Source organism: Corvus moneduloides, chromosome 17 (genome assembly GCF_009650955.1).
Source record: "Corvus moneduloides isolate bCorMon1 chromosome 17, bCorMon1.pri, whole genome shotgun sequence".
In the NCBI taxonomy this organism is placed as follows: Eukaryota; Metazoa; Chordata; class Aves; order Passeriformes; family Corvidae; genus Corvus; species Corvus moneduloides.
The window spans coordinates 12,743,679-12,763,657 of NC_045492.1; the positions used below are offsets into that span (position 1 = coordinate 12,743,679).

Consider the following 19,979-nt stretch of genomic DNA (forward strand, 5'->3'; position numbering starts at 1 on the left):
GGGGGATTTCTCAGCGCCCTTCCCGCCCCTTTCCCGCAGGTTTATTCCTTGTTTTCATGAGAAAGTTCCTCGGGACACCCATTTCGGGAGGATTTACGGCCAAACGAGGCGCTGCCGAGGCGGTTCGGGCTGGCGGGGGCGCTGAGAGGGCGCGTCCCGCCCTCAGCAATGTCACGGACATGGGTGGTACCGGGAGCGAGTTTAATCCACACACACAAATTCAGCCGGGATGCAAACGCTGCACTGAGTGTGCGAACAGCGATAGTAACAGGGACTCATGTGGGCGATAAATCACGCCAGAAACACGGGGGTGACGAGGAAAACTGCAGCGAGGGGATGCTGAGAGGGGAGCGGGGCCCCGCGGCTGCTCAGGGCGTTCTTTGTCCCTTCTGAGGGCGAACATCGCCTTGGCCTTTCGCGTGCAAACCGTGAATTAAATTAATGAAGAGAGCTACAATTGACACGGATGTAGCCGGGCCCTGCCCGTGCCGCCGCAGGGTCTTTGTCACACCCAGAAATTTTCACATCTAGAAAATTGGGGGATAAAGTTCAAAAGCTGCGCTGCCCAAGGCAGCAAGGGCTGGGATGGAGCCTTGGGAGCCTCCCCAGCGCTGGGTGTAACTTGCTGGGATTCTAGCAGGGAGTAACATCATCACCTTTCCTGCTGTAGGAAGAGCTTGTCCAAAGGCTCTGCACATTTAGTGACTGAAATAAATATTTTCCCTGCTGGAGAAATGCTCCAGCAGCTCTGGGCTGTGACAGAGGCTGATGTGCTCCCTGTAGATTTATCAGGAGTCAAGACTTGTCCCAAAGTTTTCCTCTATGCTCAAATACCAGCCTGGAGCATTTCGCATTGACACCTTGGCCAGATTTTGTACTGTGTTGTATTTGTATATTAAACCCAAAAATTAGCTTTGCAGCTGTGTAAAAAACCCCTGTAATTACAAATTTTGAGTAAAGTCCTCAGGAAACAGTCGATACTGGGATATCATAAGTTACAAAACATTGTGCAGCTACATTTAAAGAGAGACTTTACATGAATAGAAAAAGAAATAAAAAAGGAAAATACATTTATCTGACATACATAGAGAACAAAAAAAGAAGAAATCAGTCCGATAATCAACAACTTTTGCTCCAATACACAGCAAACATTCCCACCCAGTCACTGTGACAATGACATTTCCAGGTGGGATGTGAACAGTGGAGAAGAAAGTGCAGATTGAATTTTTCTGCACCAGCTGCTGTGGGGATCTTCACCTGCTAACAGTGCACCAGCACCCAGTGAATTCCTGGCAGGAATTCTGAGTGCAAATTGGTGTCCAGAGGAGCAAAACCAGGTCCCTCAGTCCATCATGGCTCTGAACTGCTGGGTGTACTTGGCCAGCTCCTCCGTCTGCTCCCACAGCTCCCTGGTGGCCTCTGCGTTGGGATATTTGAGGGCTGCGGTTTTGGTGGCCAGGGCCAGGTTCTTGAGCAGGCTGCAGAAGCGGCTGCTGCTGTGCAGGACGTCGCTGCGGGCGTCCCTCTCCTGGGTCTCCTGGCACAGAGAATCCACCAGCTTCTGCCCCACCATGATGATGAGTTTGCTGTGGGAGATGAAGATTTCGGGCGGCTGCTGGTTGCGGAGGCTGGTGGTGAACACCCCGATCGCCTTGTGCAGGGCAGCGAAGCACAGCCTGCAGTGCTCTGGGAGGGGGATTTTCCTGCCAAGGTCCTGCCTGCTGGGATTCAGAGTCTTTTTTGCACATGGCAAAACCTGGAGAAAGGGTTAAAATTAAAACAGATTCAGCCTGGTGTCACACGCTGGTTGTTTCTTTGGTCACTCTACCCTAAATTCTTGTGGTCCCCAAATTGCCCCATCCTGGAGCCTTTACAGTAATTTGTCTTTCCATAAAGTGTTGGAAATTCTCCTGATTGCCTTTTTTCCCCCTAAATACAGTTTTAATAATGGATAGCACACAAAGTGCTGCAGCCAAACACCAATCCTTTACACGGTCTGGGCTTGAAGCTTTAAAATAATAGAAAACATTGATCTTTAATGGACTTAATCAGGGTTATGAATGATAAAAATGCACAAAACAAGAGGCAATTTTGTGCCAGTGCATGACAAGATATTTTGAAATACTGATTCTCACAGCCTTATCCCAAATGATGCTGAAAGGCAATAAAATAAACAGTATGACTTTAAACTGGAGTTGTTTGTTTGGAAATAAATGTTTTTCACAGGTTTTCAGCAGCAATTCTGGGAAAATGATCTCTGAGAAGCAAATAGGTCTCTTTGTAGAGGTGTGTGTCTGAGTGCAAATTACTCTGAATTTTAGCAAGCACAGAAATCAGGGACTGAAAGCCCTCATAGATAATATTTTCAAAGTCAAAAATACCTTCAGGTTTGACTCTGTACTCTTCATTGCTACTTCTTTACCTGAAATGACTTTCTGTGCCTGTTACAAATTAAAATGAAAGCAAAGTTGAAACAACTACATAAAGTATTTAAATATAAATGTGTTCTTCTTTCATGGGGAAACAACTACTTGCTCTGCAGCCTTCACGTTACAGACAGCAATGGTGAATTTATTAGAAGGAGATGTAGTTTTTTTCCTACTAATAATGTGCCCGATCCTGCAAGATTTAAGACTGAAACCAACATCAACAAAACATTTCAACTTAACGTACCCTAAATTTTAAGGACAAGCCAGCATTTCTTTGGGAAACCAAGGGAGGTATTCTTAGTAGGTATTTTAGTAATTCTAAGGAGATTCTAAAAATCACCCAGAATTATTCTAACAAATAAATGTGATAATTCACAGAGTTTGAGTTCTATGCAAGCAGGATTTTCATGACACCTCAAGTTAGGAAGGAACATCTCTTGTCGTGCCAGAGCCAAACACAATGTAGTGGCAGGAAGAGAACTGTGAGGGAAAAGAGAAGTGAGGACTTGCTAACTCCCAGATAAATCCTATTTCCCAAATGAATCTAAACTGGCAAGATGATAAAAATGTTTTATATTCTCTGTTGATTAAAATTACTGCTCATTGTACATGTGCCATCCAGCACTGTCACAAAATGCTGGATCCATGTAAAGTCTGGAAAACGGGACATAGTGCAGACTGAACGTGGCACTGGTGCAAAGGTAAAAGAGTGCTGGTAGTTCACAGCCTAATATCTGCACAGGGTGAAGAATACAGAGGGCAAATCCCAGTTTCACTGACCTGTAACTGGACATAATCACAATCCTCAGTGGAATTTTCTTCTGGTTTCTCCAAAGGGACCTGGCTTTGGATGGTTTTATCAGGAGCATTTCTCTGGAGTGACTCTATTTCTACTCTTCTTGGCACTGGGATTTGTTTTGCCATTTTGCATTCTGGGTTCACTTTTGGTTGCTTCGTTTCTTGCTCCTTCTCACTCTTCCTGAAGAGCAGCTTCCCGTTGGCGATGATGATGGACACAAACCTCTTGATATCGTCTGGAATTGTCCGGGCCACCATAACGAAGCGATCCAGGTCATCAGGGTTGCTCTGGGGCTTCCTGAGCACCAAAGCCTCCAGGGACCAGCTGCAGTTGTTGAGAGCTTCCCTTGTTTCTGTCAATATTTTGTAGGAGTTCATGAGGATTTCAAGCTGTTTTTTAATCCTGGCCTGCAGGTTGTTATCAGTGAGGTTGGAGGCATTTCCCTTCAGGCCTTGAGCAAAGGCCAGGAACTCTCCCAGTGACACCTTTATGTGGTCCACTGCTCTGTGGATCTCCTCCAGGCTTTTCTCCAGGTGCTCCTGCAACCTCCACTTGCTGCTCACAAAGATCATTAAGCTGGCAATGGAGCTGGACACTCCGTGCTGCAGCCGAGTCAGGGTCTCGATGGCTTCTTCCAGCTCCAGTTTAATTTCTTGGACAGGCTCTGGCAATGCTGACAGAGTAGAAAACGACTCAGCAGAAGAGCTGGAGGATGAGGAGAGAGTGCTGCTTCTGCTGTCCACACTAGAGACACAAAAAGGGTCATTTTCTGACTTGGTGTCCCCAGAGAGCTGTGGAGAAGCGCCGCGTGCTTGGTCTCCAGAGCCATCGCTGTTGTTTTCCATCTCTTTCTTGGGGTGCCCAGCGCTGGGCAAACCTTTGGGAATGTCATAAACATTCTCCCCAGAGATCTGATTCTCAGCCTTGGGGGCCAGGAGACTCAGGGGCACCTCACAGCTGCCGTTCTGTGGCAAGGGGAGCGCATCCCGTGAGGATGGAACGTCGTAAAGGGGGATTTCTGGAAGGGTTAATTTCCGCTGGCTCGGTGGAATGTTGTATAACTGTGGATTTCCAGCCTTGGCTTCCGTGGTTGTGGCTGGAGCCTTGTACCTGGCTGGGGGTATGTCATACAGCACCTGCTTCTCCACAGACTGGCCAGGAGGGTTTGCTTTGAATCCAGAATTTTCAGGGGATACCGGAATATCGTAGATCCATTCGGATTTCCGAGGGTTTGGCAAAGTGTTGTAATGGCCCCGGCACTTTTTCTGAGATTTATTTTCTGAGTCATTGAGTTCTCTTTTGGGAGGGACGTCATATAACTGCAACAGAGCACAGAGGGCTTAGAAACCATCTTTTTAAACAAGAATGAGAAACAGAACTCAGTTCTCAGAGCACTTAAATGTGTGCAACTCCCCTGATGTCAATGGAACAGCACACTGTTTTTTATTTTCTAAAATGCACAATCTGCACATATGAAAGGTAAAATATTTGGAGCACAGGTGATTAGATCATACAGCAAAGTCCCCAGCCAGTGAAAACTGTAGACACTTGTTTTTTTCCCATTCACATGCACACCCTGGCAAACAATAAATCACCAACAGACACCACTGACTCTGCTCAAACACCTTCAATGAATTTAAATTTTGGCTTGATACAGATCTATGTGTGTACAGCTGGAGTCCAAGCTGGAAAAGGAAAGTTCAGGACCATTTGTTGTATAAGAAACAGTGGGGAAGGGATGGGAAACCTGCCCCTGCTCCAAGCCAGGCATGCCAGCAGTGACAGATTATTCTCCTGTGTCCACCAAGCCTTACTCACATTGCCTGCTGCTGAGTCCTTCTGGCTGCCAGCTCCTGCTTTTTCTGGGTTGGATGGGATGTTGTAAAGCTGCTTCTGCTCCTCCTGGAAGCTCTCAGTGGATCTGCCCAGCACGGAGCCCTTCTGTGTGCTGGGGGGAGTGGCACTGCTCTGCTCAGAGAGGAAAAAAAAGGTTTATTTGGATCCTTTTTAGAGCCCACTGGGGCCTTGAGTGGGATGAAAGGCTTTGGGCCATACTTGAGTAGGTTTGGGTCTGAGCAGGGATCGGCCCCTCACACAAGGCAGGTGACTCCAGGAAATCTGTGGATAACTTGATAATAATGGACTGGGCTCAACCCTGCACTGCCAGGGAGCAGCAGCGGTGTGGGGAGGCTTCCTGGACATGCTCCAGTGCCACGCACACCTTTGTGTGGGAGGTGACAGCACAGGGCTGGGGGCTGGTGCCTGCCCCATCCTGGTGACCTACACAGGCTCAGAAGTGGAGGAAATGTGACATTCACCGCCCTGTCCCATCCTGGTGACCTGCACAGGCTGAGGGGTGGAGAAAATGTGACATGCACTGTTCCCAGGGGAGTGGGACAGTACCGAGGGCAAGATTGTGTAACAGGACACGTCATGGTGACATGACCAAATCCAGGGCATGTTTTTCCCAGGAGGTGGGTGGTGGGGGTGACATTTAATTTCTTGTTGAACGTGCACTTGTGACTCTTCTCTAAACATCCCCAAATCACCCCGACCAAATGACACCCCACATTTCCTCGTGGATTCCAAGGCAGAGAGGTTTGCACTCTAATTCTGAGAATTCAGTAAGACATCAGTACTGTCAACCTCTCTGCCTTGGAGTCCACGGGGAAATGCCTTACTAACAGAAGAAATGGAAATGTTTATGGGAAACGGACCAGATTTAAGACACATTGCTCTAAATTTCTAAGAAACTCAGGAGAACTGAGGTTTTGAGCTAAAAAATAGATGATTTTCTTCCCAATTTTACAAAAAGCTAACAGGGTGGCAGTAGAATTGACCTCCAGATCTATTTGGAGGTGCTCTGGGGTGCCAGCTGCAGGGAGGGAGCGGGGCAGGACTCACCTGTGTGAGCAGGGACCCACGGCGCTGTGCGGAGGGGACATCGTACACCTCACCCCTGATGTTTGGGGCTGAAGCCCGGCAGGCTCTCGGCAGAGTGAACAGGTGCTTGGAGGGGAGCAAAAACAATTATCATAAAACTGCATTGGCAGGAAGCTCAGGACAGCTCTGAAAAGTCATGTAGCTGGATAATCCACTGTTGGAGTATCACTCTTAAGTGGTAAAAACCTTCAGCTCTTCACTGAAGGTGAGAGACAGAAAGTGACCTTACAAGCAATAGGATGTTTATTCCCAAATAATTCTCCTTTGCCAGCATTTCTGCTACATTTTAGATAAGATCATTACTGGGACATGCATATCAAAGACAATCTGCCTTACTAACTGTGGGACAGAAAAGATTTGGAGAAAATCCAGCTGCAGTTATCACTGAAATCTTTAGACTGCCAAAAAGCAGAACCACTTAAAAAAGGAAGTGGGGAAATTTCGACTTCTCCAAGCCCACAGAGTCATTGGGTCAAGCCAATTTAATGTAAGAGCAGCAAAAATGTGCAGGCTGAGCATTATTCTGTAGTTATGAAAGACTGACTCATTTAGAAGGAGTAAACCTTGATGTCCTGTCCAGCTCCATAAGCAGGGGAGTCCAATATGGGCATTATATTTTCATCTGCAGTCAGATTCTCTTGTTTGATTAAAACATAATTTGAGCAGCCGTGACCAGATCTGTGGAACAGTTAATTAATGTCACAAAGTATGAATGCTGGGTTAGGACTTTTCTTTTTTAAAATCAACCACCAAAACATGGAATTTTCTTCATCCAGCCTGTCTTTAGCCTGGCTGCCCTCAGCTAATTTATAAATGGGCCATTGCAAACCACTGACCTCCAGAAACAATGCTGGGGTGAGATATTGCACAAAATGATTTCAGACTGCAGGGAGTGATTTCCATCATGTAAGTCCTGCAGCAACTAAAGTTAGGGGAAATATGGTAGAGGAGGAAGACTGCAGCTTCACTCTGCCTGCTTCAGCTCTCATCTGAAAACAGGGAATGAGGAGTGAAGACAAATCCCCTTAGCGCTCTGTGATAAAGAATCACAGAATCACAAAATGGTTTGGGTTGGGAGGGATCTTAAAGACCATGAGTTCCACCCCCTGCCATGGGCAGGGACACCTTCCATTAGAGCAGGTTGCTCCAAAGCCCGTTCAACCTGGCCTGGAACACTTCCAGGGATGGGGCAACCTGGGCAACCTGTGCCTGAATACGAGCATCTTACTTGCCAACACAGGCACAACTTCCCTGAGTGAAAGGGCAAAACATAAAAGGTGTCAGGAAAGCCATTCTTAGCCCAGGTCTGCTTCCAGATGGACAAATCTGAGAATATAGCAAGAAGGAAACTCACTGGATATCACATCTTACTCCTTTTTGAAGTCCTTTCAGTGACAGTAGAACCAGAAGGTGCCCTGTGTGTGAGGCAGAAGAGGGGGCTTCTCTGTGGGGTGAAAACACCCAGGCTCTGAGGGATTTCTTTTTGTTTCATTGCTTTCAATCAGCTCCCTCAAAGACTCGGAGTGGCTTTTCCCAGCTGCTCAGAGGACAGCTGAGTATGCCAGGAGCTTTGCCAGTTGTGCCACAGGATCTCTGTGGGATGGTCTGGATCGTTCTGTGCTCCCTGAGCTCCCCTGCCTGGGGACGGCTGGTGACCACCAGGGTGCAGCTGGTGTGGGGACAGCTGGGACACTGTGCCACAGGCAGCCCCGCTCTGAACTTCTGGATAATAATCAGAGGCTGGGACATTTCTTTTTCGGTCTTAGACTAGACACAGGTGGATAAATTCATGAAATGAGACAGGGAGAGCCAAGGAGCTCTTCTGCCAGACCACTCATCCACATAATGAATAGATGACATTTTCCACCTGATTTGCTGGCAGAACATGGAAAATTCATGCCAATCTCTGATTCAGTTTGCAAATGGCTCCTTTAGTGTCAGGAATGTGGCGAAATCAGTTCACAGCAAGTGCAGGAGTCTTGTAGCTGTACTCAGTTTGAGTTATGGCTGTGCACTGCAGCTGCAGAGCTGAAAATGAGGTTTTGGTCACCAGGGATGCCCTGAGTTTGTTGTTTTCCAGCACCCACCTGCCACCCAGCAGGAAGCAGCAGCAAGGTTTCCATGATTCGCCTTCTGCACAGCAGGAGGAAAGGTGGCTGAGTGAGCCCCATAAATCAAATGATCATTAAACCAGCCTAAAACACTGGAAAGCTGAATTTTCTTCCTTTTCCTTTTCCAATTAGAATTTCTAATGTGATTTCTGTACACAGAATAAAGAGCCATGCAGGGCTGGAGAGCTCACGGAACTCAACAAAACCTTGCACTTGAACTCCATCCCCACCTGCTCTATTTCCCTTTCATTATGAAACATTCCCCATTCATTTTTTCCTGAAGAAAGCACAAGGTTTTGATCTTAAGACACTTGATGCAACATGTAATCAAAATGTTCCATGTACGTGTTCCATTTGAATGTCAAACACGAGGAACTGGGAGAAAGAAGAGCCGGGCCAGGGAGCTGTAATGAAACCCTGGAAAATCGGGTTGTTCTCCTCTGTGACTGGGGGCACTGGTGGCTGCTCTCATCCTGCACACCCTGGTCACCGTCTCAGCAGCAGCAAAAACGGGCTGGGAGAGAAACTGGTTGAGGGCACACAGCAAAACTTTGTGTCCTGCGTGTCTGACAGGGGCTGCTATTTTGTGCAAGCCTAGTGACTGCCTCGAGCAGCACAAGAGAGAGGCAGCAGCACTCTGAGCTTGCTGAGCTGCTGGAGACACTAAAAACCAGACCAAACCCAGCAATCACACACCAAAGGGTGATTAAAAAAAATTATGAATCGTGTTCCTGTGCAGATGGATGCAAAGACCCCACATGTGCCCAGAGGACTGTGGATGGCCGCGTGCTGTGACCCATCAGAGGAGAAAGTTCTGTCTTGTTACTTTAACTTTGTAAATCATTTATAGATTCTCCCAGACAAATGGTATATTCTTTACTTCCTGCCCTATTTTACAGCCTTTTTAAGCTGCCAGAAAGGTGAGGGACTACAGAATATAGACGCTGTCATCTGTTGCCCAGAGCAGCATTTCCCACATGATGCTATAAATTGATGGCAGTTTCCTAAACACCATCATTCTTTTGCTGCAAATTCCACTGTAAATCTCAAGCTTTCTCATTTCCCACTCCCAACGATTGTTTTAACAACAACATCTGTTGTTTGCAGAGCTGTTTTTATTCTCACCTGGTGTACGGAGCGCTTGGTCCTCTCGCTGAGCAGCTGCGCCGCCAGGGCCGGCACCTGGTACACGGCCTGGGCTGCAGCGGCCGAGCCTCTGGCCGGGGCCTGCACCCAGCCCTCCATCTTCTCGTAGGTGGCCGACAGCACCGCGGCCTTGGGCACGGAGGGCACCTGGTAGATGTTGTGTCCCGCTGGCGGCTCCGTGGGCTGGTCACTCTGGGCCGGGGTGGCCGGCAGGAGCTGCAGGCGGTTAGCGGGGGCCAGGCCGTGGCGGCCGTGCAGGGAGCACCGCCACCAGCCCTCGCTGCCCAGCACGTGCTGCTCCAGCACCGTCAGGATGTCCCCCCTGCGGAACGCCAGCTCGTCCGAGCACTCGGCCTTGTTGTCGTACAGCGCCTTGGCCAGGCTGTGCTGGGGACACGAGGACACCGACATTGTCACACCCGCACAAGGGCTCTTTACTTTCCAGCTTGGTGTTTCCACCTTGCTGAGATCCACTTTCCACCTCGAGCTCCATTTAATTCACCCACCCCTTTTCACACTGAACAACCTCTCTGGAGCATCGATGCCAGAGTTAAACTGTTGCGCTTTATGTCTGCTGCATTCAGTGCACTAAAGCAATAGATAATAATAAAAATATTACTGTGATCTATTTCTTCACCTTTTCCCCCAAGGCTCTTGAAGAGCATTGCTAATGTTCATTATTTAGATTCATTATATTAGATTTATGAGCTAAAACACAAGAAGTCCCATGTCAGCATGAGGAAGAACCTCTTTCCATGGGGGTGGCAGAGCCCTGGAACAGCTGCCCAGGGAGGGTGTAGAGTCTCCCTCTCTGGAGACATCCCAAACCCACCTGGATGCATTCCCGTGTCACCTGCTCCAGATGGCCCTGCCTAAGCAGTAGGGTTGGACTGAGTGGTGTCCAGAGGTCCTTTTCAATCCTAATGATTCTGTGATTACTTATGAACATCCCTATATGAAAAATAGGTGGCTTTCCCATTGTTGTCCTGTGAATTCTTCATCTCATACTTACTCATTACAAGATCATAGAATCATGGAATGGTTTGGGTGGGAAAGGACTTTAAAGATCATCTCATCCCACCCCTGCAACGGGCAGGGACACCTTCCACTATCCCAGGTTGCTCCAAGTCCCATCCAACCGGGTCTTGGATGCTTCCAGGGATGGGGCAGCCAGAGCCTGCAGGTAGCTCTAGTCACCCCAGGTGTTTGTGCAAAGGGTAGAGAAAGCTGTGGAGGCAGTTTGTAGGGTTTTTTCAGTACCAGATAGATTTTGCTTTCAGCTTCAAAATGGGACCGTCTGCTTCCCAGTCAGTGGGACACTGGCTGTGTCTCAGCATGAATTTCTTACCAGAAAGTGCAACTAATGTCCAGAGAGATAGCACCCAAATAGGAAACGTGATGCCTTGTATTTTTGTCCAGAGCATTTGCTGTGAAGCAGCAGCTGGCTTGAAGCTGCAGCAGAAGAAACCCAATTTGTCAGCTCAGCTGGTGACAAGGGCCCACTGTTGGCTGCAGGCGTTTCGTGGTCGGGGTGGCCGTGAACAATGGCTTTTCTGTGGGACAAGGGCAGCTGCCAGGGGTGGACAACAGCCCCTCTGGCCTCATGGCCCAACCTGGCTTTTGCCTTGAACATGGGAGTCCACTTCTGATTTGGACAATGCCAAATGTTGGAGCCAGGAATCCCACCCTGGGGCAGGCCTGGGCTCCACATATTAAAAAAAAAAAGGGAGAACAGCCAACTTTTCCTGTTAGTCATCAATCCTGCTTGATCCTTGGGTTTGGATGCTGCACAGACACGCTTCTGAAGGACAGAGCCTCTTCTTCAGCCCTGAGGAGGGTGGGCAGAGGAAGACTCTCCCCCTTTTCCAACATGAAGAGCCTTATCCAGGCACATGCAGGAAGTGGGTGAAAGGCCAGGAAGCCTGCAGGGAGGATCTGAGCCTGGCTGGGGCACACACAGCAAGGCTGCCCTTCCTACTCACACCCACACAGCTGAGAGGAACATTTGGTTCACACTGTGGTTTTAGAAGGCATCTCAATATTGACGCTTCCCCAGACAAGTTTTTCCTGTGGCAGCAGCACACTCAAGATGCTGCTGAGCCTAATTTTATAACCAGAGACACAAACCTTTCCATCAGAGGGGTCCCTCACTCAGGGCACAACACACATTCCTTGGGTTTGGCCAGTAAAGGTGTGCAAATCCCAGGGCCAGCAGCCCCCAGCCAGAGGCCAGGCCAAGGCAGAACATGGTGCCTCAGATTTTGCATTTCTAGAGCTCACACTGGAGTATGTGATCAACACGAACCCAGGGACCTCTAAAATCATCCCAAATCAAGCCAAGCAGGAGATAGATTAATGAATTAATCAATTAATTCATAGGGCATTCTGGAGAACCTGACCTAGCTAGAAAACAGATCTGTTCATGGATCATCTCACATCCCATCCAGAGGGCTGGAATGGAAAAATGAAGACTTTGAGTAGAGAAGTGATGGAAACAAGCTCCAAATTCCAGTAGAACATGAATGAACTGAGAGATTGTCAGACCTCTGACAAGCAGGGTCAGTGGAGCTGTCAAAAAGAAGAGGTTAAAAAGAAAAATAAAAAAACCCCAAACCCCAAAGGTTTTCCCAGCTAAGGCAGGGCTTAATTAAATTCCATGTTTCAGGACAAAGAGCCAATACTCTGGAGTTGGAGAGCACATCTTTGCCATCCACTCCTGGTATTTCAGTATTTCAGCAGAGTGCACAGCACACAGGCAGAAGCTGCAGGAGGTGGGTGCCTGCTCCCACCACGTCTGTCTGCAGGGTGAGGTTATCTGCAGTGCAGGCTCTGCATCACCCAGCGTGGGGCTGTGTGCCAGAGGCAGGCCCTGGCTGCACTCCCGGCTCCCCGGGGCGTGTGTGAGGGATCGCTGTGGCAGCCCCTTCCCCTCTGTGAGCAGAAGCCTCCCTGACCTGCCCGTGACTGTAAACAAGCGCTGCATTCCCAGGATGGCAGAGCCCTGAGGGATGCTCGGCGAGGAGGGGGCTGTGCTGGGAGGGCAGTGGGAGCTGCATTTCTGGCTGTCCAGTGTGTCCTCCCCGGCCAGGGCTTGTGGAGCTCTCTGGTGCTTTGTGTGTTGTGCCCTTAAATAACAAACGTGTAAAAAGCACTAAAGCAACACAGGCGAGGTCAAAGTGATTTTCCTTATTTGCTTGCTGCTTCATCCCCATCAGCAGCCTTGTAAAACTTTTCCTAAGATAAAGAACATCCTAAAAGCCCAAAAAAAAGCACCTTGAGAGGCAGTGCTGGGACTCTGCTCTCACTGAGAGGGTTTTAACGAGCTGGTGACAGAGCATGGACCTAGAAAAGAGGAAAAAAGTGTCCCCTGCAGCCCCTCCCCGAGGCACCGGGACCCCCGAGCCCACAGCCACCCGAGGGCAAAGCAAGTGGGTCACACACTGAAGGGATTTACAGAGCAGGGTCTCCGGAACAGCTTCACTTCAAAAGCTCTCGTGTAGCTGGAAGTGCATCTCCTTTACTGGATTGTGGCTCAGATGTGGAGAGAGTAATTCCCCCCCAAACTGGACTTTTCACATCTTTGTTGTTTGCACTGGTCCCTCTATAAAACCTGACAGCCCTTGGGAGTCATAGGAATGAAAGCTGCTACCTCATGTTTATTAATGGAGAAATTGTAATTAAGAGCAGTAAAGCTGATGAGGGCACAGTTCTATAATGTCAAATTCTACACCCTCAGACTGACATCTGTGCTCTGTGTACACAATAGATACTGATGCTAAGGAAAAAACATCCCACTGTTACTAAAATCTCCTGATACCTCTCCTATGCCAAGCCTTATCCTCAGCCTACAGGACTATGCAAGAGGAAAAAATAACCTTATAAAATATACACAAACATTGCTAGAAAAATCCAGGTGATACCCAGTGATTTACAGCACGTGACAATTTGAGCATCTTGCCCACAAGCCTCACAAAATAATTTCTCAACGCCCCCTTCCCACTCAGTTTGTGTTTGGAAATCTCAATTTACTACCCTTGTATTATTTCATGTGAATGGGTACTGCACTATTTCACAGCATTTCAAATAAAAAAGATATTTTTTCATTTATTGTCTTCAATTTGCTTCTTAAAAACTCCTACTGACATCATGTAAATAAAGAGACAGTTTAAATCCTGGGAGTTTTCGTGGATCAAGAGAAATATTTCTCTTGTTGCACATCAATACACGTGTAATCATTTTACTGCAGGAAAGTGGGACTTAAAATATTTGAGGAGGAAGAGATACAGCAGTGTCCTGTGTTTGCTAAACAGTGCTGCTCATGCATCAGTGGCACCTCTGACATGTTTACAGAGCAGCTTCCAGTTAATCTCTTCACCTCCCAACATAGCTGGAGAAATAAACATTCTCCATCATCCATTAGCTGGGAACAGGCTGCCATGAGAATTCCCTTCTAAACCCTAGACCACGCTGAGTCACTTAAATTTTGCCCAGTTAATTGTAGAGAGTTCATATCAACATCCACAGGGAAAAGGAGAATTTACCTTGAAAGCTCAAATCATTCTCTACCTGCATGTGCAACATTTCCTGTGACTTGCAGAAGGTCCTTCTGCAATTTTTTTGTGTTGTTTTATGTATTTTGGAAATGTTCAGCTCATACAGAAGTTTTGTGAGCTTCAAGGAGGAATGAACATCAGGACTTGCTTTTATTGCTTTAATTGATTTGTGGGGGTGGAAGCAGGTGCTGACCAGCAGGTTTTGAATTCTAAATGGTCAGATCAGTTTTGATCAAATACAGAATCACCACTTTAAAAATTCAAGCTTACAACTCCTGCAGCTTCACACAAGGCCGTGCTGCAGAGGTGGGAATTACAAGCTGGAGTTGTGTTCATTTTCCCCAAACGCTCTTTTCTCCACAAATAAAGTTAATCAAATCCTAGCTGTGTTAAAATCTCCAGAAGTGGCAAGTGCAGCCAGGATTTCACGCCACTCAGTTCACTTTTACACGAGTGCTCTCATGCCCACGTTCAAGGGAAGATAAAGCCGCCACTTCCTGCTGTTCCAACCTCTCACCCTGGCTGCATTCCTGGGGCTTGGGTCCTCAAACTTCTTTTCCCCATATGCATCCAATCACTTTAGGTTTCTTTTGACTTTTTTAAACCTTTTAGGATCTTAATTACATCTGAGCACGTTCATTTCTAAACGTGGTTTTACAGATACTGAAAGTCCTGATGAGTGCAAGTGTCCTCCTCAGAGCAGGGTCCTCACCTTCCCTGCTCTCCCTGCCTGTGCATCAGGTGAAACACTGCCAGGGCAGCTGGGCAGGGGAGCAAAATGCACATTTTTCCTCGGCAGGAGCAAAAGGCACATTTTTCCTCGGCAGGAGCAAAAGGCACGTTTTTCCTCGGCAGGAATTCCTGCCGTGGGTTCCTGCTGCTGGAGGTGGCCGGGTGCTGTCCCTGCGGCCGTGCCCTTTCTCCATGGCTGTGGCAGCAGTGGAGAGGCCGAGGTCAGGGTGGGGGTTTTTGATTCACAGTGAATCAGCAGCAGCACCACAAAACTCCCAAAGCTGCGGCTTCCTGGGGCTCTCTGGCTGCTCTTATCAGCCCCCACAAACAGCTCTTGTTTTAACCCTGCCCTCTGGACAGCCCTGCAAAGCTCGTGCTTCTGAGCAAATGAATTAAATGCATGGAATAAATTGACAAATGGATGGTTTCTGAATAAATATCACCGAAACTGTAACATTTCTCTGGGCTAAGTGGGTTTTCCACCTGCCCTAATCAGTGGCGTGAATCCCCGCGTGCAGGCAGCAGCTGGACACTGCTCCTTCCCTGTCATTAGCCCAGGACACATGGTGAGAGCACAGCCTGCCCTGCCCGGCTGCCAGGGATCAGCTGGGACCCGCCGAGCCACTCACTTGTGTCACAGCCAAAGCCCCCTGCTCAGCACAAAGCCCAGCCTGGGGGCTGGGGGCAGAAACAGTGACAAGCGGCTGGAAAATGGATTTGATCCATCACGGATTCCCCTCCACCAGCAGAGAAAACTGTATTTCCTGAAAAAGAGCACTCCTTTCCTCTTCTGAGCCTCAGTTCTCCTTGCAGACGGCTCTGCAGGATGGGGCCAGTCCTTACCCTGGAGTGCAAAGGCTTTCCCAGGCTCGCAGAACTCGGACTGAAATTACTTGGCATTTTCCTCATCACAGAGTGACCTCAATTCTTTCAACATTTCCATTTCCCATTTCTAGGAATCAATGCAAAAACATCTTTTTTGAGGTAATATACAGCTCAACTGTTAAGCTCATTTTTTCCAAGACAATGTGGAAGTGACCCGTCTGGGTCACTCATGATCGTTTTTAATAAGCTTGTTATTACTCAATGTACACAGAACCCACAGAACCGACCCTCACCCTCCTCAGCCACACTGCTGTTCTTGAGAAAGGATTCATTTGGATTATATTTTAAAAATCGGCACCACGTGCTCTGTTAGTGATGTGCAAATCAGCTGAGCACACACACTGCAAAGGGACCCTGCCAGATGCAGATTTTACCCTCTGAACACTACAAATGAAATCAGGAAAGTCATCGAATTAACTGCAGCAGAAAGAAAAAACCCAGTATTTACACTGACCTTCATTTTGCTGCCTGTTTCCCTGTCAGTCCATCGCCTGAGGAGGAGGAGGAGGAGGATCTCCCCAGCCCTGTCAGCGGATCAGGCAGCTCTGGAGGGTCTGGCTGGAAGCTGGAGAGGGAAGGCTCAGCCTCTGCCACCTCCTGCTCGCTGGGAGCCCCAGGAAAGCAGCTTTGGGAATGGGGGGAGCTCATTACATAGCAGAATTCTCTCCAGGGAGCCACTGGGCTGCAGCTGGTGATGTGCAGGACACACAGACCCCCCTGCAGGGAGTGTCTGCCCTGCTCTGAACAGAACAGCCAGGGCAGCAGGGCTGGACCAGGAAAAGGATTGGATTTAGAAACATTTTTGCAGCAGCAATTTTTACTCCTGGTTTGTTGTTTTGTTTTGTTTTGATTAACACTAGTTTGAGGTTGGATACACTTTCAACCTGTCTCTTGAAAACTGAACAGATCTCCTTTGTGGTTATTAACCCCCTGCAAAACCCTGCAGAGGCAGAAAACCCGAGGAGGAAAGCCAAATATGACCTGCAGCGGAAGGGTTTTGTTTCTTGGGCTAATCTAAAAAATCCTTGAATGTTATTAAGCTATAGTGTTATTTAAATTAATCATGGTTGCTATTTGCCCAGCTGAGTCCAGGTCATGCTGGTGCACAGGTTTTACCACTTTGGATTTGTGGTATCTTGGCATTTGCAAATTTTTACTGGTTTTGCCTTTGTATGTGCTGGCTTTTCTCTGGTAAAAGCTTCTTCCTTCCTCTTTCCACAGCAGCTTCAAGATTAAATTAGACACTGGCTCCCAAAGCCACAATCATGTAGCTAGAAAAGCCTTGAGTGTCTTGACTAGAAAATGCTGAATTGAAAAGCTTCCTCAACAGAATCTACAGCTCTGGGCTGGGAGCAAACCAGCTGCTGTCCAAAGGAGAAAGGATTCCTGGCAAAAGCAGCCCATTTCAATGCCTGCGTGCTCTTTCTCTTCTTTCTTTTTTTAACATTAGAAGCAGCAGTTTGACCCCCTCAGACACTTCATGCAGGTGATAAAGAGCCATTCCCTTGCTACCCTGGAGTTTTTCAGGTGCTCCAGCATTTGAAAAGATGGAGAAATATCAGCAACAAACCCACATCTAGTGGGGACAGAACTACTTTCAAATACAATTAAACGTTCCCATGAAGGAACCCCAGAGGGAATTCCTGCTATGCAGGGACACCTCCCACTGTCCCAGGCTGCTCCAAGCCCCATCCAGCCTGGCCTTGGGCACTGCCAGGGATCCAGAGGCAGCCCCAGCTGCTCTGGGCACCCTGTGCCAGGGTCTCCCCACCTTCACAGGGAATGATTTTTTCCTAATATCCAATCTAAACCTCCTCTCTTTTAGTTTGAAGCCATTCCCTGTGTCCTGTCCCTCCAGCCCTTGGAAATCCTCTCTCTCCATCTCTCCTGCAGCTCCTTCAGGTCCTGCAAGGCCACAGTGAGGTCACCCCAGAGCTTCTCCTCTCCAGGCTGAACAATCTCAGCTCTCCCAGCCTTTCCTCCCAGCAGAGCTGCTCCATCCCTCTGCTCATCCTGGTGCCTCCTTTGGCCTCTCTCCAGCAGTTCCACGTCCTTCTGCTGTTGGCCCCAGGGCTGGGGCAGCTCTGCAGGTGGGATCTCACCTGAGTGGGACACAGGGGCAGAATCTCTGTCATTCCCCACTCATGTTTGTGGGTGAGAAGGGAAGATGTGAACTGGGCATTTTAGGAGAGATAAACTCCACATCCACTTTATGCACATCCAAACACACTCCTGTTTTCCTGGGGCAGCAGCTCAGCCAAAGCTGTTACACAGCAGGAGCCCGTGGAGCTCACGGGGTTTGAAATTGCACCAAGGGGTGCAACGCTTCCTGTGCTGCCACTGGATACGCAACAACAAACAAACAACACCATTTTCTGGCTAAACTCAAACTGAAATCATGTTCGGAAGTGTTTTCCCTGTGCAGGTGCAATAGTTGGGGCACAGGGATAATTGCAGAGCATTTCCCATCACAGTAACGCTGCCGAGGGCTGGTGCCTCAAGGAGTGCAGAGAGTACAAAAAAACCCCTTTGTATTTTTATATTATTCAAATATATGATACTGCCAGGCCAGCAGGGGCCTTATAAACAGTTCAGAAATGATGTTGCAGAAATAAGTTTGGCTTTTTATTACTCAGCTGAAGTTGACTGGGTTGCTCTGGCTATGTCTAAAATGCTCACAGCAGAACAGGGAATGGGTTTGCTACCATTACATTGATTTATTGACAATCCACTGAAGAGAACTGGAAATATATCTAGAAATAGAAAATTCCTCTATACAGAGATGAAAAATGTCCTGCCTCAATTACTGATGACTCAGTGTGAAAAGTAGCCCCCTAATCTTTACAAGCCTCGATGGAAAATTTTGAGTGTAAAACAATGACTCATTGAAGTCCTGTTAAGGTTTCTCCCCACATTTTCTATCAGATTTCCAGGAGGCAGTTTATTTATGGTAAACACTGAGATCATAATCCAGGATGAAAATCTTAATTCCATTACATTTATTAGACTTGCAGACAGCAGGACGGCAAGGCACTGACTTTGAATCAAGATTTCAGCATGCTCCAACCCTTACAGCTGCAGCAGGGCCTCTTATCCGTATAAAATTAATCTAGATGGAATATGAATACAGAAATAAATGTAACAAACCTTATACTCTGGTTCAAGTCTTTCAAAATAGGAATACATAGTGTTTCAAAAGGCTTTCTGGTTTGCATGTAACAAAGGAATTATGTCATGGAAGAGGTCACCAGGGCTGCCACTGAAAGTCTCTGGCAAAGGATCTGTGTCTCTAATGTCACTGCAGCATAGCAGTAAGGTGGAACCTTGACATTTTATCTTTATAATTTCACAAATGTGGTCATTTCCAGATGCCTGTTCATTTTGAATCCCGCTTTATTCAGGATCTACCCCAGGAAGACATTTTCCCCAGTCAGTGGTTTTGTCACAATGAAAAGCACAGGGGGACATGAGGTACAAGAGCCTTCTGTCCCCCAAACACTTCACAGAGTCACAGAACCACTGAGGCTGGGAAAGAGCTCTGCGAGCACTGAATCCAAGCCGTGCCCCATCCCCACCTTGTCCTCAACCCAGAGCACTGAGTGCCACCTCCAAACCTCCCTGGGCAGCCCCTGCCAAGGCCTGAGCACCCTTTCCATGGGGAAATTCCTGCTGCTGTCCACCCTGAGCCTCCCCTGGCCCAGCCTGAGGCCGTTCCCTCTCCTCCTGTCCCTGTTCCCTGGCAGCAGAGCCCGACCCCCCCGGCTGCCCCCTCCTGCCAGGGACTTGTGCAGAGCCACAAGGTCCCCCCTGAGCCTCCTTTGCTCCAGGCTCAGCCCCTTTCCAGCTCCCTCAGCTGCTCCTGGGGCTCCGTTGCCTTCCCAGCTCCGTTCCCTGCCCTGGACACGCTCCAGCCCCTCAAGGTCTCTCTTGGCATGAAGGGCCAGAACTGGAAGAGCCTCATCAGTGCTACTTCCAACATCACCAAGAATCCCACTGAATTAAAGCATCAAACCCTTCCCTACCCAAAAAACCAGACCTACCTGTGCAGTTGTGTTGCTCCTTGGCTTTGCATCCATTGCTGTCATTCCCCACTCGGAGTAAGACAGAGAATCACAGTGGGATGGGGACACTTCAGCCTTGCACAGGCACCGCGTGTTGGGAACTCCGCCTCAGCAAAGTCCATCTGACAGCTCTGCCCCTAACAGCACCGACAACTTGCAAACAAGGTATCATGCAAGATAATATCTGTGACAACAGAAGATGAGAGGACAGAATAAAACCCAAAAAAAAAACCCTTTTGGCGACTAGAAGTAAGAAAAATGTGCGCAAGCGGGATTTTCCTTGGTCTGCGTGCCACCAACTTGTTGCAGTGAAGCAGTGG

General features: G+C 48.2%; 1 protein-coding gene across 2 annotated transcripts; it reads right to left on the reverse strand.

Moving 5' to 3' along the window:
• Nucleotides 1–926: 926 nt before the first annotated feature.
• Nucleotides 927–19,796, reverse strand: CASS4 (Cas scaffold protein family member 4). Of its 2 annotated transcripts, none has more exons than XM_032127434.1 (7): nucleotides 19,639–19,796; nucleotides 9,408–9,815; nucleotides 6,133–6,237; nucleotides 5,047–5,196; nucleotides 3,210–4,547; nucleotides 2,382–2,441; nucleotides 927–1,756 (listed from the first exon to the last, which is right to left on the reverse strand). In XM_032127434.1, exons 1-7 carry the CDS (start codon nucleotides 19,681–19,683, stop codon nucleotides 1,343–1,345), a joined length of 2,520 nt encoding a protein of 839 aa, XP_031983325.1. In that variant the 5' UTR covers nucleotides 19,684–19,796; the 3' UTR covers nucleotides 927–1,342. The 2 variants fall into 2 exon arrangements, with proteins under 2 accessions (XP_031983325.1, XP_031983326.1); XM_032127435.1 differs by lacking the exon at nucleotides 19,639–19,796 and adding an exon at nucleotides 16,053–17,262.
• Between the last annotated feature and the right edge of the window lie 183 nt (nucleotides 19,797–19,979).

Coding starts and splice junctions, on each gene's coding strand:
- CASS4 (XM_032127434.1), bottom strand. CDS start 19,683: ATGACAGCAATGGATGCAAAGCCAAGGAGCAACACAACTGCACAG. Junction 4,548..5,046: donor AGGACTCAGCAGCAGGCAAT/GTGAGTAAGGCT, acceptor GCTCTGTTGCAG/TTATATGACGTCCCTCCCAA. Junction 1,757..2,381: donor GTACAGAGTCAAACCTGAAG/GTATTTTTGACT, acceptor CCCTTTCTCCAG/GTTTTGCCATGTGCAAAAAA.